General features: G+C 43.7%; 1 protein-coding gene across 3 annotated transcripts in view; it reads right to left on the bottom strand.

Annotated features, from left to right (window-relative positions):
* MTMR4 (myotubularin related protein 4) overlaps positions 1 to 25,499 on the bottom strand; it is a 90,946-nt gene that overhangs the window by 41,090 nt on the left and 24,357 nt on the right. Inside the window, exons 1-2 of one of the 3 annotated variants that reach the window (XM_088455290.1) lie at positions 19,289 to 19,544; positions 4,006 to 4,092 (exon numbers count right to left, since the gene is read on the bottom strand). In XM_088455290.1, coding sequence (XP_088311416.1) covers positions 4,006 to 4,092; positions 19,289 to 19,300 — 99 coding nt within the window. In that variant the 5' untranslated portion in view covers positions 19,301 to 19,544. Of the gene's footprint in view, positions 1 to 4,005; positions 4,093 to 6,997; positions 7,141 to 19,288; positions 19,545 to 25,499 lie in introns of those variants that run through there. The other 2 variants (XM_088455280.1, XM_088455299.1) reach the window with 2 other exon arrangements.

Raw genomic sequence — 25,499 nt, 5'->3', positions numbered from 1 at the left:
CAGCTCTTAAAAAATGTATTTATGTCCAAAAAGCAAGTGGGCAATATCTGGTCAGCTCTAAGGATTTTCTATACTAAAACAAATTAGAACCGATATAAAGAATCGCATGAAGCAGAGCACATTAAATCATCTGATGCTGATTTCACTAGAGACCAGATCCTACAGACTTTGATTATGAAAAAGCAGCAGACAACTGGGCCTCTAAGAAGAGAAGAGTTAATATATAAAATGTTAATCTTGAGTTTAAACCAATATAAAGCCAGGAATTCAACATTTCATTATTGCGAAGGCTCTTTCCCGGCTACTTCTTGATGCCGCCAGGCTAGCAAAATTTTCTAGGGAGAACACTGTAATTCACTATAACAATTGGCTGATGCAATACAGTATATAGGTAGATTTGTTTTTCTACGCTTGAATAAAAAGTAGTGATTTAATACTATATCATCACAAGTCACACTGCCTCCTCTTCAGCTCATATGGGGAGAGATTTATGACACTTTATCTCTCTCCAAAGTGGAGAGAGATAAAGTGGAGAGAGATAAAGTACCAACCAATCAGTTTATTACTGTCAAATTACAGGCTGTGCTTGAATAATGACAGTTAAGAGCTGATGGGTTGGTACTTTATCTCTCCCCTTCTTTATCTCCCTCCAAGCTTTGATAAATCTCCCCCATAAAAAGCTGGTAGGGCAGCAAGCACTCAAGATTGCCCGTTCTATAGATGTGTCACAGATGCCCCTACCTATGTATGTCCCCCTCTATAAATGTCTGCCACAGGTACAGTATATCTTTAAATGAAAAACTTCTCCAAAACATCTTGACTGCAATTTTTGGCACAATAGGCGACATAGAATAATATGCTGACTTCAATATCCAATAACAAAATAAATATGAATAAATTTACACTGTCTTGGTGGTACTTTGCACATTAATTATGTGACTATACATACGATAATGTAACATTTAATGTTACAGTATACATATTGTAGTATTTGAAATCTGTACGGCATGTTAGCTTTGTTTTATACTTACAAGCCCTTTGTGGCCAGGGGTTGGTACGGGATCCCGATAGTCAGGATGCAGACAGTCAGAATCCCGACAGATTTTTTTTTTTTTTTAAGTATAATAACCCTTTACCCTAACTCTTCCCCTAACCCACCTCTCCCGTAGCCTGACCCTAACCCACCTCTCCCGTAGCCTGACCCTAACCCTCCCCTCCCACAGCCAAACCCTAAACCTCCCCTCCCACAGCAAAACCTCTTACCCTCCCCTCCCACAGCCAAACCTCTTACCCTCCCCTCCCACAGCCAAACCCTAACTCTCCCCTCCCACAGCCTGACCCTAACCCTCCCCTCCCACAGCCTGACCCTAACCCTCCCCTCCCACAGCCTGACCCTAACCCTCCCCTCCCACAGCCTGACCCTAACCCTCCCTTCCCACAGCCTGACCCTAACCCTCCCTTCCCACAGCCTGTCCCTAACCCTCCTCCTAGTGCCTAACACTAACCATCCCCTCCCACAGCCAAACCCTAACCCTCCCCTCCCACAGCCAAACCCTAACCCTCCTCCTAGTGCCTAACACAAACCATCCCCTCCCACAGCCAAACCCTAACCCTGCCCTCCCACAGCCTAACACTAACCCTCCCCTCCCACAGCCTAAAACTAACCCTCCCCTCCCACAGCCTAAAACTAACCCTCCCCTCCCACAGCCTGACCCTAACCCTCCCCTCCCACAGCCTAACACTAACCCTCCTCCTAGTGCCTAACCCCCAATACTTACCTCGGCAATCTGTCAGGATTCTGACAGTCGGGATGCTGCTGTTGGTATTGTGACCGTCGCCATCCTGACTGTCGGGATGGCGACTACATCCAGTGGCCAGAGTTGGCATGTATATCAATGGTGAGGAACGCATTCTCATTTTCACACTATCGTTTCTCAGTCAATAAATCACCAATAAATACTACCTATTTTCTATTTATTTTTAGCAAGCATAGCACTTTATTACGTTTATCAATGTGAATTTGCAAAATGGCAGTTCAGATGGCATACAAAGAATCATAGATCAAAAAATACTTCTATATCTCCTCTATTGCCACCACTAAAGGATATAGCACAAAATCGGATCTAATAGAAGACAGTCCAGTAAATGTAACAACATTTCTAATGCTGGCAATACACGCTGCAATTATCGGGACGATCCGCCCGATATCGGAGGATCGCCGCGATAATTGTAGCGTGGGGGGGGCAACCGAGGGTTAAATATTGCTCGGTCGGGCATGCTGGATTGTCCAGCATGCCCGTCCGATGCGATATTTACCCGGTAACTGTCGGCCGCATCGGGCAGTGTATGCCCAGCGCGGCCGACAGACAGACATTTCCTACGGAAGGAACAGGGAAATGTCTCCTCCCCCGGGGGCGGAGTGCGGATGTCGGGCTATACACTGTGAGATTTCTCTCACAGCGTATGCCGCGGACATCTGCAGCTGGCAGCCGGCCAGATAAAATGTCTGTCGGTCTAACAGACATTTTATCTTGCCGTGTATGCCCAGCATAAGTGTCCTAATGAAATAATGAATATAAACAAATCAAGCAAGTACAAACATTCCACCTGTGCAGGTTAAAGAATAAGTGAATAGATATCGCCCTTACCTACAAGCCATGAACAGCAATATAACTAAAAGCCTTAACAAGACAACTGCCTATTAGAATACAACAGAAGTAGTTTACAAGGCAACAGAGCCGACTGTCCGATAATAGAGTAAAAACTATGATCCCTCAAAATGATCCTTACAGAGAGAAACAGTTAAGGGTGTGATTTAAGCTTCTGGATACTTTTACCCTTGCATACTAATCTTTGCCTCATACCCCTTTCACACTACAAGCAATAACCCGGGTTACTGTGCAGTGTGAAAGGGGAAGGTTGAAATAACCCGGGTCAAAAGAGCCGGCATTTCAACCCTGGTCACGTGAAGGGTTGAAAGCGTGTTCAACCAGCTCGCGTTGCAGTGTGAACGGGTAACCCAGGTCGTTGCGACCTGGGTCCCGTTCACTGGATAGGAAGAGCCGGCAATTGGCGATGACATCAACTCCAAGCGCCAGCTCACCACATGATGAAAGTGACGACATCAACATGGCATTAGTGCCATGTCGGACCGCCAGTATGAAAGGGGTCTCAGCGGGGTCACACCCAGGATGGGTGAGTGAACAAAATTCTGGGTGAGACTCGGCATACAGATGTGAAAGGGGTATTAGCCAAAGGTGGTATGTGACATCTGAGACATCACCTGCAGCCACTGACCACATAATAACACACAAATGAGTCGTGTTGCATTCCCACTGCTGATGGAAGCAGAACCATAGGGTTAGAAGTCTAGCAACGTTCTCAGCAAGCACGGCATTCAGAATCCCATTAATAGGGAAAGCACAAACATTCAACTGCACATTCTGTGATCATTCACATCAAATAGAAGTTTTCTCCATATCACCCTGTTGCTCCCCCCACCTACCATCTAAGATAAATACAAACCCTCTGCAGGCTCACTTTAACAGAACATGCTGTGTCTGTATGTTTATTTACACAGCACCACACAATATATGCAATGCTGTGAGCATATGTGACAACCAGACTGGAAGGAACAGCAGATTCATACTATAGAAAATGATAGGAGGAGGTCCAAGCTCTGAAGAACTGACATGTGTTACTGACCAAATGCTTGGCACTTGCTACTGGGTACAATGTGTTGCCCTAGAATCTAGATATAATGAGTTATCCTTTGGCTGCTGAATGAGCTAGCCACAGAGCATAAAGTCTTGGGGACTGGCTGTTAGCGATTATGTGCCGAACACTAGCTGCTAGATATGATGTGCTGCTCACTCGCTGCTTGGCACAAAGTGTGCCGCAATTATACTTTGCTACCCAAGAGCCATATATATTTGGCTGTATGTATTCTGTGCAGGGTAGACATTAGCACAATATATTCACATTTCAGCAATGTGAAAGCCTTACCTGTAACTTATCTTCCTCCTTCACCAGTTCCCTAGGTGGGAACAGATCCTTGGCTTGGATGTATTCCAGACTGGGGGGCTCTTCACCCTGCCAAAAAATAATAATGACCATGATGATGAAGCAAACAATGGAAAGTGACTGAGCGTTTACATATCACAGACAGTGTTTCACTTCTTAGGTGTGAGCCTGTTGGCAACTCAAATCAAAAGTGTATACCAGGGGCAGAGCCGTAACTAGACTTTTTGGTGCCCTGTGCCAGAAAGAATATTGGCGCCCCCCCTCATTTTTCAAAGGGACATAATGCACCCAAAAAAGGGGAATGGCCTCATGGGAAAGGGACAGGGAAGAGATAGGGGAGGCCAGGAGATGCTGGGGATGAAATAAGAGGAAGCTACCAGTGAGAATGATAATAAACAGGAATTTGACAGGCCCTAACAGTGCCCCCCCTGTGCGATGGCACCGGCCGCACTACCCTAGCTACGGCCCTGACCAGGGGTATTCAACGTGCGGCCCTCCAGCTGTTGTGGAACTACACATCCCAGCATGCCCTCCCACAGCTTTGCTATTAGGGCATGCTACATCTATGGCAGGGCATGTTGGGATGTGCTGCTGGAGGACCGCATGCTGATACCCCTTGTGTGCTAATGTATACTACATTTACTATACTTACTATTACTGTGAATGAAAATTAGAATTACGAAATGTTAAGTGCTTTATATAAGTGAGCTACTAATGTAACTCACAAATGTCTTATCATACCTGGAAAATAACTAAATCATATGAATATTCTTGTATAGGATCAGAGATGAAAAATAATAAAATATGACATTGGCCGGTATTCCCTGTACTGTACAAGTTGCATGGCAATAAATGTAAAAACAGAACAAATGTTAGCGCTTATCCCCACTGCAAATCTGTGTGTATCTAGCACAGCAGAAAACTATGCAGAGGCGAATAAACACTGGTATAGGCATTTACATCCGCATGGTATACACAGCATGGATATAACGAGGAGTCACGCTCAGCCTTCAATGAAGGTGCCTATGGTAGTGAATGGTGCACTATTGCACAAGATGTGTTTTTATGTATTTGTTATTGCAATTTAAGTATCCCAATCTTTATACAGCCAAACTAATCAGATAAGATAACAATTCTGCACTTAATCCTTAGCCATTGCGTACCATTATCTGCATCCATAATAGATAAGTAAATATTACAAGATAATTATTAATACTATAATCCAATCCCTATTAACCCTTCTGAAAACAAAAGAATATTGCGACTAGCTCTGGTTTACATGTAAACTCTGTGCAGTTATTCCTGCTGTACACAAGATGCCCTACAATGCTCTGCATATGAAAAAGTATTTTGGTATAAAACGTCCTTCCTCTATGAGTTCTGCAACTTGTATTAGACATGCAACAAGTGGCTTTTTTCTCATTAAATTAGATGGCATTGTAGGCAACAATATATTTGGGTAATGTTGGTCTTCTATTGGCTAAACTTATGAGATATGAACATATCAGGGGGGGGTTTATACCAAGGTGAGACAAAAACAATTGTTATGATAGATTTACTTAAGCTTGAGACAGCATAATTTGACCCCTAAAAGAGATAATGCATAGTTGGAAAGTAGTCTTCTCACCATGCAATTTCTAGCAGGCAGGACAGACTAGGACTGGTCAGGAAATGGAACCAGGTAAGTAGTAGCATGTTTTAGTATTGGTACAAGGTAAGTAGTATGTTTTAGTATTGTGTAGAACTAACACTTTGTATTGAGAACAGACAGAGCTTTTAGAAATGAGAAATGAACCAATGGTTCCATGACGTTGTTCCAAGAGCCTGCTGAAATGATTCATTGATATGCATTATAGACATTTAATCCACATAGTGCTCTATTGGCCTTAAACTTAAATCTAAAATGCACTTAATCTGAAAAGAATAATACAGACACTTCAATTAGTTCTAACATTGAAGCATACAGCACAAGAGCAAAAAAGCACACAAGACAGCAATGTCTGCATAATAGATTCCCAATAATTAAACTTCCAAGACTGGGATAGCCCTTGTGTGGAGACATTGATCTACAGGACGGCTTATGGAAATAAAGGATGATTAAGTGCCACTAAAATTAGCCTACTCACTATGAACACAAAAAAGGTGATATTTATGTATATACAATGATGAAATGTCACATATGGCCAGACACTGGCAAAGCAAACAGCTACGTAGTGGATTCACAGCGCAGCAACTTCCATCCAGACCGCATCGAAAACAGCACAATCTGCCAAATGGCCTGGAAGACAGAGAGCTCGCTGTCAATGGGCCTAGACAGGTCGGACCTCTGCACCATTAAAATGATACATACTTTCTCCAGCTAAATAGCCAATGCTCAGAACACAATATGCCTGGGACTGAACATGCGAGAACCATCTGACAAGCACTGCTATGGTCATATACAGCATCTAGAAACATTCGCTCGTTACTCTGTGTAATCATTGTGCCCTATAACCAACATCCTTAACATGTGCCGCACACTTCTCATTGGAAATCTGGGTATCCCAGAGACTGGGAAACACAGATGTGTATAGCTGCAGCCACAGAATCGTCATTCGCAGCTACAGGCAGGGCTTGCACCTACAAGGGAGTGGTTGGCCAGGATTTTCCACAACTGCGCTCTCCCCCAGGATACCCAGAAGTGGCCTGTCACTGAGGGGTCCTCTGTCTGATCCCTTTAAATGACTTGCACACCTAGATGCACATAACACAGCGGCACTGCCCACATCTGCCATGTATCACACACGCACACAGCAGCACTGCCCATATCTGCCATCTCACACAGAAGCACAGCTACCTGGGTGAGTCAGAGTTACAGTCCTGCTCTCAGAGGGCACAGACACCCTGGCAACCCCTCCCCCCCCAGTAGATATCCAGCCCTGGTCTGCAAATGCTGGCGCCCACCCTCCCACCTCCATAAGCTTAGGAGACTCACAAAGCAGCTGAGCACCGAGCAGTGGGGGCGCGGCGGGGGCTCAGTCATGCTGGCAGGGACCGGCCGCAGCTCTCGCACAAGGGCTGGGCCGGTGTAACCATCGCGTAGCCTCTTCTACTGCTGCTGCTGCACCCAGAGCCAGCTCACTGCGGCCGCTCCATCGCACAGAGAGCAGGGGGGAGGAGCAGGTGTCTCAGCTGCCAGTGCCTCCTCCTCTGGCACAGGCACAGGCACACACACCCCCCTCCCATCTGCCGGGGTAGGCAGGCCCGCACACACAGGCTCAGCTAGTACACAAGTATCTCTGACTCACAGGCGCCGCGCAGCACACACACAGGGCAATGTGCAAGGCATGGGGATCACCGTTTATTATATATACCAATTCCATTACTGTCACCCTAGCATATCCCCGCTTTATCTACAACATACAATGATACAGAGAGGTTGAACATTCCATCAGGAGAAAAAAAAAAAAGTAGTAGATGGCGTGAACCCCCCCCCCCCCAATAGAAGAGTTTTGAAAACACAAAATAGAAACTATTTTCTTTTATAATGCCTGGACAGAACAGGATTACATGGATTATTAATTACAAGAAACCATTAATAGAAACAAACACACACATATATACATATATATATATACATATATACACACGCACACACACACACACACACACATATATATATATATATATATATATACACACACATTCTGTATGTATGTGTATATATTATATACACACACACATATACACACAGTTCCAGTCAAAAGTTTGGACACACCTCCTTCAATTGTTTTTGTTTATTTAAATTATTTTCAACAGAGTAGATTAATACTGAAGACATCAAAACTATGAAAGAACACATATGGAATTATGTTGTAAATAAAAGTGTGAAACAAAACAAAATATGTTTAGATTTTAGATTCCTCAAAGTAGCCCCCTTTTGCTTGGTTGACCGCTTTGCGCACTCTTGGCTCTCTCTCAATCAGCTTCATGAGGTAGTCTCCTGGAATGGTTTTCCAACAGTCTTGAAGGAGTTCCCAGAGGTGCTGAGCACTTGTTTGCTGCTTTTCCTTCACTCTGTGGTCCAACTCGTCTCAAACCAGCTCAATTGGGTTTAGGTCGGACGATTGTGGATGCCAGGTCATCTGACGCAGCACTCCATCACTTTCCTTCTTGGTCAGGTAGCCCTTACATAGCCTGGAGGTGTGTTTGGGGTCATTGTCTTGTTGAAAAACAAATGATGGTCCCAGTACGCGCAAACCAGATGGGATGGCATGGCGCTGCAGAATGCGGTGGTACCCATGCTGGTTAAGTGTGCCTTGAAATTTGAATAAATCACCAACAGTGTCACCAGCAAAGCATCCCCACACCATCACACCTCCTCCTCTATGCACAGTGGGAACAACACATGCAGAAACCGTCCGCTCACCTTCTCTGCATCTCACAAACACGGCGGTTGGAACAAAAAATCTCAAATTTGGACTCATCAGACCAAAGTACAGATTTCCACTGGTCTAATGTCCATTCCTTGTGTTTCTTGGCCCAAACAATTCTCTTCTTGTTGTTCATCCTCAGTAGTGGCTTCTTCGCAGCAATATGACCATGAAGGCCTGATGCACACATTCTCCTCTGAACAGTTGATGCTGAGATTTGTCTGCAACTTGAACTCTGTGAAGACTTTATGTGGTCTCTAATCTGAGGTGCTGTTAAGTTGCGGTTTCTGAGGCTGGTAACTCTAATGAACTTATCCTCTGCAGCAGAGGTAACTCTTGGTCTTCCTTTCCTGGGGCAGTCCTCATGACAGCCAGTTTCATTATAGTGTTTGATGGTTTTTGCAGCTGCACTCGAGGATACATTCAAAGTTCTTGAAATTTTCCGTATCGACTGACATTCATGTCTTAAAGTAATGATGGACTGTCGTTTCTCTTTACTGAGTTGAGTGGTTGGTGCCATAATATGGATTACAACAGTAGTCAAATAGTGATGTCCACTGTGTACTAACCCTACCTCTGCACAACACAACTGATGGTCTCAAACACATTAAGAAGGCATGTAATTCCACAGATTGACTCTTTACAAGACACACCTGTTAATTCAAAACCATTCCAGGAGACTACCTTATGAAGCTGATTGAGAGAATGCCAACAGTGTGCAAGCTGTCATCCAAGCAAAAGGGGGCTACTTTGAGGAATCTAAAACATTTTGATTTAACACTTTTTAGTTTACAACATAATTCCATATGTGTTCATTCATAGTTTTGATGTCTTCAGTATTAATCTACAATGTTGAAAATAATTTAAATAAACAAAAACCATTGAATGAGAAGGTGTGTCCAAACTTTTGACTGGTACTGTGTATGTGTTATATATATATATATATATATACACACACACACACACACACACACACACACACACACATATATATACATATATATTTTACATACATACATACACACACATATGCACACACACACATATATTAACTAATTAATGAAAACAAGAAAAGGACTGAAATTGAATCAAGTCACAAAAGTCTTGGAAATAAAAGGTAAATATAAAAACAAAATAGTAAAAAAATATATAATAATAATGTCTTTTTTTACAGGAATGAAACTTGTATTTTTCTCCACAAGATGCTTTGTCCGTACTCAGAGCAAGGGCTTTAAGAACTTGGTGGAATACAACTGCTGGAGCCTAAGGTCAGCACTGTGTTTCTTAGTGGGAGTAGCAACCAGATCCGTAACTAGACTTTTTCGTGCCCTGTGCCAGAGAGAGCATTGATGCCCCCCCTCAATATTTAAATAGGGACATAAGATAGTGCACCTGAAAAATTGCCATGGCCTCATGGGGAAGAGCCAGGGAAGAGATAGGGGAGGCCAGGAGATGCTGGGGATAACAGAAGAAGCAGCTACAAGTGAGAATGATAAGTAAATTTACAGGTGCAAACAGCGCCCCCTGCCCTGCGGTGCCCTGTGCCATGTTACGGCCCTGGTACCAACATTAGATTTGCTGTATTAGAAAAACACTGCCCTGTATAAGCATAACTTTGTTCCACATATCCATTCATTTGGGAATGTTATTAGTAGGTCCTTCATATAAGAGTAATTTTATTGTCGGTCTATATTTCCCTGAATAAAAGGACATTTTTATATTGACAAATGCTCTGAACCATTAAAACCTGTACGTACTTTTTTCAAGAAATCTATTCACACTCAAGGCAATCAATTATGTGTGAAGAATATGATTAAGCACAACAACGGTCCTTTAATAAAATCGATTACCATGGTTGTTGAGCATGCATCATCCTTGGGAATCACTAGTGTATCACAAAGTACATAACAAACATATTGTCATTGCTCTGCTCCACAGTGATTTTCTATAGCATTTTACCAGTGGTTTCCCCCCTGCTAGAGGTGCTAATTAAATGCAAAGAGAACCTCACACAGCTAGTAATGACACCTCTCTCCCCTAGACAGTTATACACTCGTTAGCTGAACACCTGACAAGTGGCCAGAATAAGAGTAGTGACACTAAGGTTCTGCCGCTCTTGTGGTGTTAAATAATTATACATGGACAGCTGTGAAGTCATGCATTTATGCTTATATTATTGGTAATTGGGTATGCCTAACCACAGTTCAATAATGAATCCAAGGGACATACATATATACATATACACACACAAATTGTTGCAATATAGCCCAGACAACACTGTGATTAATATAATTAATAATAGCATAATAGCACACACACAAAACCTAATTTTTAACCCTGTTTACAGCTTCATGTTTGGGGAAACACACTCATTCAAATAGGCATTGTATATGTACCTAAACTGTGAACTGTATTGAGCCTTAAACAGCAAACTAAAGGTGGGTACACACTACACAGATATATCTGCAGATGATGGTCGTTCATACACACGTCATCTGTGTCTTGCTGCGGTTCCCGGCGACCAGGCGGTGTGTCCTTCCCCCCTCCCCGCGGATGCCACTGTGTGTGTACTAGGTCATTCATCAAGTTCCGAAAAAAGAATTTTTTTTCAGAACTTGGTATTGTTACTGTACGGCATCCTGAGATGGCGTACACCCCCTGTATTTAATAACATGCTGCCATTTACACATCAGCTTGTGCAGGAGGGGGATATTTTCAGATCCCTTCCTGCTGTCTCCCCCCAACTTCCTCCAGCTCAGTGGCCAGAGTCTGCTGCCCCCTGTGTCCACCAACTGCCCCCAGCCTCCAAACTCCCCCCTGCCCAGCTCCTGGCCGCAGCCTCCATCCTCCGAAACCCAGCTCCTGGCCACAGTCTACATCCCCCGAAACCCAGCTCCTGGCCACAGGCTCCATCCCGTGGTGCCCAGTTCCTGCCCGGTGTATACAGAATTGAAAAGGTCACAAACTGCACCTGGGACACAGCATGGAGCCGCATCCGGTGCAGACACAGCATCTCCCAGCAGGGCCGCTTCCACATCTATGTCCTGCAACGTAGCTCTTACATGCCCGGCTGCTCATTATACCGGCGGCCACTCCTCAGCACTAAAGTGTGGCGTGTAGTCACCGAAGAAGCAGTCTATTCTCCGCCTGTAGGGAGCAATGCTGGAAGTCAGCATTGATGGAGAGTTCACCTTGCGGGTCCTGTCCAACGTGAGCTGGCAGCATCTCCTGGTGCCCTCTCTTCAACTCTGGCAGCACTAGTCAACTATAATCTGGGCTGCTGTATTGGTTGGTTGCTGGGGAGCAGGGGTTCAGGTAACAGCGGAGCCCCCAAAACAGTGTGCAGTGTACACCTCCCAGGGCTCTCCCTGGAGCCAGACACACACCAAGCAGCAGTAGCAGCCAAGTGCCCAGACAAACCCCACACACAGCATTCAGGAGTGAGCAGCCAGGCGCTCCAGGGTGCACTGTGGGCAGTGGAACAGGACCTCACCATCACCTTTACATTGAAGGAGCTGCTCCCTGTGGAGAGCCCATAACGTACCAGGACCCCCCTCATCCCAGGACTTTCTCACCTGTCCAGCGCTCCTGTATCTTACCTTCTCCTACATGCCGGAGAATTCGTCGGCCTCTTCAACCTGACTTTGTAAGCCATCCACTACCATCGAGGGGAGAACCACCAAGCACCTTCCTTTCGAGGACACTCGGAAAGACTTGAGGTATATCGGTGCTTATCTTTGTGCTTCCCCACTCGCTACAAGTCTTGGGCCGCTTATCGATTCCGGGGCCCTGGGATCAGGCTGAGGAATTAATTTTCTGACTGCAAGTGTATCGCTGTATTTACGAGACTGTCATTACTGCCGGAGCTCTGGGCTTATACAGAGACACTGAGTCTCTCAGCTATAGGATTTGCCACTACCTGCTGCCAGTGTCACCCCTGTTTGTCTGCCCCCTCCCCTTTAGAATGTAAGCTCTCACGAGCAGGGCCCTCTTCCCACATGTGCTTCTCCCTCACTTACTCCTGCTTTAGTTTACAACAGCACCTGACCCTTGGTTGCTGATGCCATGCTGCTTATTTAAGTGTTATGCAGCAATGTATAAATCTTGTATTTGTCCTGCATTGTTTGTACTGTTAATAACTGTTTTCTTGTGTTATTATTTGTCTGTCTATGTACTTGTCTTGTGTGCTCATTTGTTTATGTACTATGTAAGTTGCTGTGGAACCCTTGTGGTGCCATATAAATAAAGGATAATAATAATAATTATAATAATAATATCCCTGTTTTAGCAGACTGCTACATTGATTCCTTTTTGAACCCCTATTTTTTTCTGACTTATTTTTAATATTATTATTGGACTTCCGTTTGTCTTGCCCTGCTTTTTATTATTTCTTTTTATTTTATTTTGAATTGAATGTATTAGATAATTTTGTTCTTAAATTGATCACTATTGTGATTAACCATCATTAATATCAACAGATACTATTTTCCTTATGCTCAAGAAATTATCCTTACTAAAATTATAATTACGAGCTACACTCGTTATGTGTTAATTTCCTACTGCGTAGGTCTTGTATATGATTTTCTGTCTTAAATATATTCAGAACCTCCACAGCTGGTTCTTTTGGACCTGCAGCAAACGTGAATTTACATATTGTGTATTATATTTTCTATAGAGGTTTATAAGCTCCTTGTTCAGCGCTCCTGGCTAGCTGGAGTTCGGGTAACAGCAATACACAGCAGCGTTCCGCAGGGAAGCGGTATGATTTACCGCCGGACCCCTGCCCGGCGGTTGGAATCCCGACACCAGGAGGCCGGCAGAGGAGGAAACCCCGATCGTCGAAGGTAAGTATTAGCTAACCTATTTCTAGCCCCCTAACCCTCCTTTAGGATGCCTAACCCTAACCTTCCTCCCCAGTGCCTAACCCTAATCCCCCCTCTTTGTGCCTAACCCTAATCCCCCCTCTTTGTGCCTAAACCTAAGTCCCCCGGGGGGTGCCTAACCCTAAATCCCCCCCGGGGGTGCCTAACCCTCTCTCCCTCCCTCCCCCTAGCCTAACCCTAACCTCCCGAGAGCGGTGCCTAGCCCTCAGTCCCCCACGGGAACAATAAACCTAACCCTCCTCCCTCGCGGCTATCTGCAGCGGCGCCCGGCATCACTTCGATCGGGATGCCGGGCGCCGGTCTCCCGGCGTTGGTAAAATGACAGGCGTCTACATTTAGACGCCTGTCATTTAACCCTCACCGGGATAAAGCAGTCGGGAAGCCGGCTGTCGGGATTAGGTCCGCCGACTTCCCGACTGCATACCTTCCGGAGAGCTGCATCCTGGCGCAGTACACAGGAGACCACATAGCTTCTTCTCTAGTTTGCAGCTGGTGATCTATTGCCCCTTTGCTTCCCGGCAGTTTGGACGTATTACCTCTCTCCTTCCCTGCTGCTTTCGACTATTGCTCCTCCATTTGTAACACGGCAAGACGTGGAAAAGTGGACTATACTATTATAGGGCCATTTTTCCTGCCAGAAATTCAGAAGTTTTATTTCAACTTGTGTGGGTCTATTTATAATAACAACAACAGCAACAACAATAATAATAATAATAATAATAATAATAATAATATGAAATTGGCAGCTAGTACAATACTCACCATGAACAGAACATTGTTAATCAAAGGTAGTTAAAACAACTTCCTAGTTTTATTTGCTTTAAAAAGCAAGTGAACCGCCTGCCACTGAGCACACTTCTATCTCCTGGATTGTGTGCTACATTCCAGGGATTTTTCTACATACATCCTCTCTGTGTAATTGGGCAACTGGTCAGCGAGGGTCCATGTAACCTAACAAGAGACCCCGTAGCTTTCTTAAATGTCTCTGAAACCGCAATAGCCCCCCCCCCCCCACACCTGTTAAGTTGACTTGGCTGGGCGTAGTTATCGGCCTCACCTGCCTCCTAGGTAAGGTTGCCACAAGGACAGTCAGGCTTGGACATGCCCTGCCTGTTCTTCAGAGTAATGTTTGCGTTTCAGTGATCTTGAATAGCAGACACTGTACAGTGATGCATTGCTGTATTAGAGTGAGACAATTGCCTACAAATATGAACATTACAGCAATGGAAGGGAGGGAAAAGTAACACACAGAAGGGGGCAGAAAATAAATACTAGGACAGAATCTTAATATTACACTAGAGAACATATAGGGCGGGATGTAATAGAGATAGAGTCTGCCAGTTCAGCTTTGCCCTGTAAAGGATGGCAACTTTACAAAAACGATGGAGCTCAGTCTGCATCCCGCACCTCCGGCAGACTCTGTTACATCCCGCCCATAGTCTATGTTTGGTCACTGCGGCTCTTTATAGGTGTTATGTTTATCTTCCAACTACAACACTACTTTTCTTTTTCATATATTTATTGAAAGATTGTCACGTTCAAAAAAATCCAACAAACAGATTAAATAGAATAGAGAGTCAGAGACGGGAACAGCACTCCCTATGACCCAAAACAAATCTAGCTAACATAATGACCAGCACTGTACCACTACGTCCAAAGGAAATAAGTAAAACATACAACACACAAAGGGGCTGATTCTAAATCAGCGCTGGGCGCTTTTCCGTCTGGCCGTGGATGTCTGCTTACTACATTATGGTAATGAGAGAATCCTCCCAAGTAACGTATACTAATTAGCTGAAGTTGGGTGACACGCCCACAACACTCCCTTGAGATAATCACTTACAAGTAATTGCATGTCAGCCTCCCAGTTACGGCCGAGAAACACCCATTTTATGGATAGTGTGGTCTGAAGGACGGATCAGTCTGTACATACTAGTGAGCTCCGTCTGTGTGTGCTATGTCTCATTCGTTGCATGACCAGTCGTCTACTTTCTTTGGCGCATGCACAGTAAGCTAAAATTCGTGAGAAGCGTCTGCATTGCCACTTGCATCCGGGGGGAAAATTAAGGTAGGAGTGGTCCAAGGGACCTGTAATACATTTAAAGCTAACAAGCGAACACCATAGGTAAAAGGGTAAGTACAATTATGCATTGAAACATAATAGAACATAACGTAACATCCATCGCTGGTAACATCTAATATCACGGCAAAGGAAAGGGTTACAGCTAGAATGGAGGAACATCAGAAAGAATCTCTGAATTGTACAAGTATGTAAGGTACAGAGCAGCGGTTCCCAAACTGCGTGTGGTGAGGCACTTGCAGTGGTGCCACAAGTAGGGAGTCCCAGACCATATAAAATTATAATGGTCAATGTGATGGGCAAATCCAGAGCTGCCAAATATAAAATACGTGGACGAACAGAACTGCAGCCAGCACTTTACTGGGCCTGAGGGGTCTGGTTACTAAGCAGAGTTAGGAGACAGAGTGAAAAGTGATAAGAAAGTGATAAGGTGCCAGCCAATCAGCTCCTAACTGCCATCTCACAGGCTGTGTTTGAAAAATGATAGTTGGGAGCTGATTGGCTGGCACCTTATCACTTTTCACTCTGTCTCCTAACACTGCTTAGTAAATAGACCCTGAGAATGACAGGGAAGCACAATTTAATAATTTTTTTAAATTTCTCAAAAAGAAACTATTGGCCTACGGGTGCCCTGAAAACAAAATTCTGATAATCGGAGGCGCCGTGATCCAAGAAAGTTTGGACATCACTGGTACAGAGTATAAATGTATGGCAGCTGGCATCCCTACTTGTGTGTGCCTGTCAAGGATTAACGTTGAAGACAAAACCAAAATAAGTGTTCTGCTCGTTTACTTATTTACTTTATTTCTGTGGTATAATCACTAGACATTATGCCACAAGCCTAATTGCTAGACACTAACCACTGGCTGTGATGGAGCAACATTGGTAATAGGCTACCCGAGAGCTGCATTGGGATGCTCTAATAAAAGCAGGAGGGACACACCAGGACATAATGCAAACCCAAGCCAGTGCATTACTGCGCCAAGAAACATACATTAAGTAAATTAAGTATTGATACTTCATTAAATCTGATGAGTAATGAAGTTAGCAGAAGTAAACTGCAGCCATGTAAAATGAATGCTTCTATCAGTCCTGACTCGCTTTCTTTGTCCTGGGAGTACCGTTTTCCGAATATATGGAACACAGTGTTAAGGATACGGGCCAGGAGTCCTTTAAACTTCAGCATAACTAATAGTAAATCATAAAAATGTTTGTACAAAAGGTAAATAATCAATGTTACAAAGAGCAGAATGTACAGGGCAACATCAAGCTTTCTGTTAGGGGTGAGAGCCAGTCTGGGCTTACCTGCCAGCCATATGCTGGGGAACAACTGTCTGGGTGATGACCTTATGCTGGGCATACATTATACAATTATCTGGCCAATCCGTCAGGTATCAGCAGATCACTCAGATAATTGTACAGTGTATTGCCGCAATTGAGCGCTAATTATCGGTTAGTCAGACATTCTGAAATCATCCAATATGTCCTAAAGATACAAATTATTAGTCAGCCACATCAAGCAATGTATGCGCTGCCACGCTCAACATTTCCCCTGCTCCTTTACAGGGAAGGAACAAGAAAAGGTTTCCTCCCCAGGGAAGGAATGCATAAATCCTGGCAGTACACCCGGAAATATCTTAGTGTTTGGCCACGATTTCTGCTGGGTTTTAGCTAGTCAGATAAAAGATCTGTCGGTCTGACATTTTATCGGACAGTGTATGCCCAGCATTAGTCTCTGGTCTCATTTGATCCCAGAATTTAGTGACAAATCAAGATAATGAGTTTAAATTAGTATTGAGAACCACTGAAACCAGTGTATCAGGGCACACACTCTAGAGCAGTGGTCTCCAACCTGTAGCTTGCGAGCTACCAGTAGCTTGCTGTCTTAATTTTGGTAGCTCACCTAGCTGCAGTACTGCCAAGTCAACTAGGAGGAAGTGACCTCTGATGTGTGGCTCCCCCGTGGTTACACCCATGGAGTCTACGCTACAGAGGAGCAAGCGACTCCCGTCCAGCCCTGCCAGAATCACACAGCAGCCCTGCCGATATCTTTTGCTCGTCTACTGCACGTACCTCCTTGGAGTCAGTAATGTGAAATGTTCCTGTTCTTACATTTTATTTACAAACTAAACCAATATCACTGTAATAATTACATGCATTTTATTTTCTATTAAACATTTTTTTCATTTTCATTAAATGACCTTCAATTGTTCGGTTATTAGTCAGATTTTTTTTATCTAATATTTTAGTAGTTCTTTAGGAAGTTTCATTTTACTAAAGTAGCTCACACCCCAATTAGTTGGCGACCTCTGCTCTAGAGAGATGCTGCCACCAGCTGTGAGGAGGTAGGGATGACTAAAGAGGAGCACTGTACACAAATGTAATAATCACATCAAATTCCAAGGTGCCACCCCTTTAGTGCAACCCCTACCATTACATGTACAGATGTGTGCTCATACACCTAGCCTCAATACGCCATGTGGCGCGAGACGCCTGACGCAAGTGAGCCGCCATGTCCTGTTGGAATCTGCTCGCGCTGAGCGCCTTTTTAATCCGCCTGAAAGAGTGGCTTTGTCACACTGCGACTTAGACGCACCAGCAGACTGCACTGATTCATTTGATATGCGACACTTGTTTATCTGTGTGTGCGACTGAGTCTGTATAAGAAGCACATCGGAACTTGGCTGCATTGTAGCACTTTGTACACAGATTGAGACTCTGTCGCACACAGATATACAAGTGTTGCATATCAAATTAAATCACTGCAGTCTCAAAGATGCTCGGCGTTAGCAGAGTCGCACGGGACCGCCGAGAGGGGCTGTTTTGGGCGAGTGCAGCAATAGTGTATGAGGACACATCTGTAACTTTTCAATTTGCCATCCAAGAAACTGTTTGAACTTCAATTACTACTTAAATTATTCATCAGACATGTGGAACTTATGTGCAAACTGGTAGGTTCAAAACATGTTCCACAAACAGTACAGGATGAGACAAATGAAATAACATAGCACAGTCGGGCGCTGAATTTAAAAGGGCAATAATACCAAAACACAAAACAAACCTGGATTTGCATTTAATATTACTACCCCTTTAAATCCAGCTCCTTAAAACAAACACTGGCGGATTGAAATGTGCTGCTTAATACTCCCAGATCTCCGCTCTAAGCTGGTGCAAAAATCAAGCACTTTGCTCAGTGGAAATCGCCCATAAACAGGATATTGGCCACTTTCATAAAGGGGTGCAGCTTGCATCATTTCTGGTATAGAGCGATGGAATGAGAGACCACAAAGGCTGAGCTACTATAGCAATTAATTACTAATGATTAAAGTCATTTCCTGTCATTTAGGCTTTTGGCAAACTTATTCTTACTGATGCAGTTTACGCAAAGTGCAATATTCTCTCATATCAATAAATGCTCATGATACAAAAATGCAATAATAAATAATAATAAAAAAAAACTGTTTAGAAAGGCGATATGAATACAGCCAAGCAAAAAAGCCTTCTGCATACAGGGCCTGATTCGCAGTCGCAGGTAATGCGGGTTCAATTCCGGACGCCTGCAGAGATGGTAAGGCCTCTGTGACTATATCCGAGTCATACTCATCGATGTGATGGCACAGCCCCCACACCTCCACCCACCAGAGCACCTGTAGCCCCCCATGCTAGGTGCAGAAGAGGACACTGAAAATGGAATGCACTATGCATACGCACAACTCAGAATAGGTCCCAACTCTGACTACACACCCACAGGACATTTATATACGGTTTAAAGATAATAGAAAGCTATAAAACCAACTATTTTCTTTAAAAAAATAAATAAATGTAAAAAAAAATAATACAAAACTCATTAAAAAAAAGAAAGTAGTGTAAAAGTAAATAAGAACACTTACATATTCCTTCATTTTTGTAGAATGTCCCTGAGTCAATGCCCCAGTCAATAGGTTTTCTGTGTAATACACACACTTGAGCTGATAGAGGACATCGTTCTACACTACAGGCAGCTGCGTTTTAGGCGAGTTTGTCTTTAGCTGAAACATGCCTGTTGGTATTTGTTATACGTCAACACAAAACTATTCCTTCCTGTGAGGTGAGCATGGACTCAGCTACCATCTAAATGACATTATCCAAAAGTCCATTCTGCTTTTGAAGAAGTACATTTCCATTTTGTCACTGGGAAGTACTGTGCTGTACGATGACATTAGTTATGCGCTCAACGTGTTTTTAAGTAATTCCCCTATGGTGTATTATGAGGAAATGATCCGACTTCCTCGTGACTGTATAAAATGTGAAAAACAGGTTCCAGCAAAATCATGTAATGGAATGTTATAACAAAACCAATTATGTATCTAAGAGATTCGCTCTAAAGCTGGGTACACACTGTACAATTTTTTTCTTCAGACCAACAAACTCTATATTTGTCCGTGCGAGGCATAGAGCCGTATTCAATATGAGCCGAGCCGCGATACTTTTTCGTGGCCCTGGACTTTGCGCCTACTTCGCCTGTTCTGCAGGCGGAAAAGTATCGCGGCCGTCCCTGCTTTACCCCGTATTCAATATGGAAGTACGCGAAAACGGGACCTGGCGAAACTGAAACAGGCGGAAGTACTGTAATTTTTGTGTAAATCAGCCTGACACCCCCCCCCCCAAAAGATGCTCTGACATGGGGGTTCCCTATGGTACCCCCGATTTGGCTTGCTGAAGGTATTTGGTAATTTTAAACGGGCTCAATAGCTGCTAAATAGTGTTTTTCTATAGGTGATGCAGAATAGTATTTAGGAGCTTTTTTTCCAGAAAATAACTTATCCCAGCAAATTTATGGTAATTGAAAAGGGGGGTCAGCATATTTAAAAGTTGCTAAAGTGAAGTTGAAAAATTGTGAAAAATCCACCTGCCGCAAGCACCTACAATCAAAAAAACACTTGTTTTTAAGTTTGTACCCCAACATTATTTTTTTTTTCACCCCCCTTTTCAAAGTCATTTTTTGGAGTGTCCTTAAGTATTTTTTTTTAATACAGATTACCTTTGAGGAACTGTCTGAAGGCCGCACGGGGGTTCCCGCAACGCTGCACCCCAAAACCCCAATTCTGCACTTTTTTCCGCCTCCCATTCATAGGCGAAACTTTTTCGCCTATTACATTGACTTGACTTTCCGTCTAGGCGGAAAGTCTTTCAAATTGAATACGGGGTAAAAGTCAAACAGGCGAAAATGACATCATCGGCGAAAAGTTTCCGCCAAAAACACGCTGACTTTTCGCCTCAAATTGAATACGGCCCATAGTTCAGATAGTGAAGCGCACACTATACAATTGTTAGTTCCGATCCTCCGATTTATCTGTCCGGTTAGTAAGAAGATATCCCGGTACACACTGCACAGATTTATACAAGCACGCTCTAACTATATGAACACCAGTCCGCAGAACGGTCGTCAGCGTGTACAGACGGCAAAATGTTTACGATATCATGTCCAGATATATCGCATCTTATGAACTTCCAAGAAAATGTGGTCATTCGATGAGACAGATTTATCTGAGCTAAAAGGAGATTGTGCGTGTGTACACATTATACAATCCTTTGTCATATCCTCAATTACTCTGATAGATAATTGTACAGTGTGTACCCAACGTTACCATAGCTGTAACTAGGGGTGGTGCCACTGCTCAGAGCACAGTGCTCCGTGAGCGGCACAGTCGCTGCCCCATGGCCCTTATTGCTGACTAGCAGGTTGCCTGGAATGGCTGCGCAGTGCCGTCTGGAGAATCCTTTGGTAGCTCCAGTCATGCGCCATGCTGTCCATGCAGCCTCTCACAGCATCCTCACAACGCTCTGGTCAGCGTTGCATTTCCTGAGGCTGGCGGCCCCACCCCCTCTGCACGACGTAACAACACAGTCTTCTACCTATGCTATATTTTTCGTGCAGTCTGGCCGGCAAAATTTTCCTGCTGACTTATTGGCCCTGTCACAGTGTAGCTCACTGCTAGGAGCCGCCATCGCAGGAAGGCGGATGCCGGCTACACCCTCCACCCCGGCCCACCCAGCACTGGAAGCAAGCTTTTCAGCCTGCCCTCTCCTACCCAATGCCCGCCAAACTAAATGAGATGCCGGATGGGAAGGGAAGATGGGGTGGGGGTGCACGATGGGCTGCTGCTTATCCAGCAAAATAAAATCTCTGGGGAGAACACTGACATAATGCGATCAGGGGGAGGGGGCGGCACATGGTGCACTGCTGCCCTATTACGACATGATAAGTCACTAAACAAGGATTCAGGAACATGAGAGGTTTATTGTATGACAATGCTATGTATTACTAATAGAGTAATCAGCACCAAGTTCCATTGTTTTGTTGCTGTCAATGGACAATATTTAATTTCACTTACATGGATCTATGAGCAAATCCAAAAATCAAAATTGTGTTCTGTGTTCTGAATAATCTTAAGGGGCCTATCCACTAGGCGACCTGAAAGACTTAAGGTCTAGCGTTCAGACCTTCAGGTCGCCGAGGTGCGGTGCCCGCACTGAACTTCATTCAGTGCAGGAGCCTGACCTCCTATCTCTGAACATGCTGAACTGGACATCCGTCGTCAGGTTGACGGGCACGTTCAGTAGATAGTTGGGGACGGCAAGGACCCAGCGTGCACGCACATCGCTGGTCCTTGCCAGCTATCCATTACCTGACTTTGTGAACAATGGATTGTTCAAAGTCATGTAATGGATAGGCCCCTTTAAGGTGACAAATTTTATAACATATTTATTATCTAAAATAAAGCAAAAACAGTGCAAAAAATTCCCCTTTATATACAATATACTCATCACTAGAAAAATGATTATTTGAAACTTAAATTACATTTTTCAGAATCAATATTTGAAGGACATGTTTAAGTGCATGCCTGGTGAACCAAATAAATATGTAGAGGCCCCATCACGCCCCTCTAACTGGGGGATAAGTTGCCATATTACTCACTAAACCCATTGAGTTACAGTTTTACCCATCTTTCTTGAGCTGTGTCATTTAGTTATGAATATTCATTAGCTAAGTGGCCTCCATCCATCCAGAATGGCTATCCCTGCAATGACCTTTCCAGGCACTCCATAACAGTGCTACAGAGACTGAGGATACAGCATTGCGCCTTGACTTTTATTCCTCGCTCTCTGATTGCACAATAGCTCAGAGTAAACTGGGAAAGGCCAGAGGAGGTTTACGGAGAAGACTCTATTATTTCATTCATTTCTTTATAGAAAATGCTTAATAAAATACATGAACCAATGTTATTTTACAGAAAGAACCACATTTGATAATAAAGTGCTAATTGCAATTAAACTTTTTCATTTTTAAAAACTCCCCTCCTTACCGTCCGTATTCCGGAAGTCTACTATGAGCTGGCAGTTTAATAAGCAATGGCAACTGATGCCCTTACCCCAAGTCAGTGCTGGACAACCAATGCACCTTAAAAGTTCCTATTGGTGCCCAATGTTTGAGGATGCATTCTACTGATGTTAGAAGATGCACATTATCCCTGGCTTCTCAGCTCCTAGACTTAGGCACCTATATTAATGTGCGGATGTGACATTTATGGACCTCATTATTTTAGTATTTGCCGACAAGTTACAAGAATTTCGGATCCCAACTCCTGGGCACTTGGTAAGTCTGCGAGTTTTTCCATCTAAATTGTATTCGTCCCCCCGCCCTTTATGCCTCGCCCCTTTCTACCCCCTTTATTAAACACAATTGAGTCACTGAGGGGCCTATTCATCATACCTAAAAATTCTCTGGAGGTAATCAGGTTTAAAACTCGCATGGAGTTCTACCTAATCACCGGAGGAATTCATCATTCCTCCTCCCATAACTATCTATTCCGAAAAGCTGTCATTTTTGCGATGACCGCTTTTCGGGAAATAGATACTTTTCCCTATCTGCTCTACCCTACCGCAGCTGTAATCAGTGCTGCGCATGCGCCGTTACATCTGTAAAACAAGCGCATGCGCAGCACTGCCTACAGCTGCGGTAAGTTTGTGTCCCCCTCACCCCGCTCTCCTCCCCTCCGTCCCCGCTCTTACCTGCCCGCTGCAGTGCCTCTGGCTCCGTCCTGCTGTTCTGACACGTGGTCTCCCAGCAGCACACGGTGGTGCAGTTTAGAAAAAGGAAAAAAAAAAAAGTTTTTTTTTTTCCTAAACTTTATTGTGTTCTGTTGGGAGAACACGTCTCAGAACAGCCACTGGAGCCAGAGGACGGACAAGAGCGCCGGAGCAAGACGTCGAGGGACCTGCCCATGCTGACACAGGTAAGTGTCACCTGCTATTCCCCACCTCATAGTGGCGAATAGTAACTCCATCAAAATTCTGAAAATACATAATGTTCGGAATTTGATGAATACCATAATTTCCACATCCCCATACTAATGTACTAATGTATGGGGAGTGTGGAAATTAATGCAGGGGGACTTAACACAGGAGATATCAGTGATATCTCCTGTGTTAAGTCTCTTCATGAACATTAAAATAACATTAATTAAGGAAAATGTCCTTAAAAACTTTATTTTAGTGTTGATGAATAGGCCCCTGAATGTTTATATATGCTACTGCTATGCTGAGTATTTTGTACTGTTGGATCAAAAAGTCAAATAACCATTATAAATCTTTGTGTAGTTTTCAATACACACTAGTAAGCTCCGCTTCCCATCCTCAATTTGATCTTGCATGGACTCCGTAGACAGGTCAGCTGTAACAAAACGTGCTGGTAAGTGGTAACATATCATGTGATTACCAATACATAGAAGTATTAAAGCCAATATTTCTGTATCTTATCCTCCACAGTCATAAAGTACCAGAGGTCAGTGCTATCAGGTAGATTATTACATTAGCAGTGTGATATAAATGTCACCGAAGATCCCCTGCACTGGTTTTATTTCCTCCTATTATTTTAGTCAGCCAGATATAATTCTAGTATTTGCTGACATTTAGAGGCTGTGTGCGTCAGTATTCTGTGACTTTTCACCTGTCCTGGTCACAACGATCCACAGATTCACACTAATTAAGTCTCATTCAGTTCTGTACTGCAACCAGTTAGACAAAAATGGCACAAACAGTCAGAGAAACACTACAAGGACGGTTCAGTCACATATTATTTTTACAGACAAAATCCTCAGACAAGCCCACGAAATGTCTGCCCCAACCATGCATGAAAATGTATTCATTCTATTAAATGTTCTCCTATTTAGTTCCTTAATCTCAGTGCTGGCCCAGGTTCCCAGCAGGGGGAATAAAGAGTTCTAACAGTATACTCTTGTTTAAATTAAACCCCTTTCATGCATAGCCTAAATACCCAGGTTTTTGCCGGTGCATGCACACCAACCCAGGTCTAGACTATCTATGTATGAAAGGGGCCGATCTGGTTTGGATCTGTACCAGGGTCGGGGACTGAGACCTGGGAAGTTTACGGGTTGATAGATCTACGTATTTCCCATGTTGTCGTTCTGGAAGGGGTATATGACACTCACAAAGCAACATTGAAGTAAAATGATGTTTTATTTGGTAGTACAAACAGGTTTCTAAAACATGATTATCACGAGGACCAAAACGTGGCAATGACCCACAGGTTATGAACCCCTAGTGTACACAAACACTACTGTTTACCCTACAAATACATAAAACAGGCATGTGTAACAACTCAGTGGCAAGGACACATTTACCGAAACAGCAAAAAGGGCAAAAGATAATGAGTAAAATAAGAGAGCAGAGACTGAAACTATGACATTACAGAGGTTGTCCTGGGTTATGTAATAGGTTTCCGATCCCAGGAATAAGCGAGAAGCTGTCACAGAGACACAAGGCTAGTGTGGCTGGAGACAGTCAGTCAGTGGGTATTATACGAGGTGCTGAGGGACTCCAGCACAAACAGAAAGAAAAGGGTTACTTGAAAAATTAGCAGGCAATTAAGTAATAGTCCTCAAACATTTATTCTGATACAAACTACCAGGTGTCTGGTAAGAGAGGCAGAAACAAACCACTTTTCTTCCACTGGCAACACAGAAAATTAATGTAATATGGTTAGAGTTTGTAACAGCCCCAATTTTTCAGAGATTTTGTAACAGTATTTAAAGTAGTGCC

The sequence above is a fragment of the Taudactylus pleione genome, unplaced genomic scaffold (assembly GCF_031769625.1).
Source record: "Taudactylus pleione unplaced genomic scaffold, aTauple2 ptg000040l, whole genome shotgun sequence".
Taxonomy (NCBI): Eukaryota; Metazoa; Chordata; class Amphibia; order Anura; family Myobatrachidae; genus Taudactylus; species Taudactylus pleione.
The sequence above is the reverse complement of the archived record's forward strand: the minus strand, read 5'-3'. Positions and strand labels throughout refer to the sequence as shown.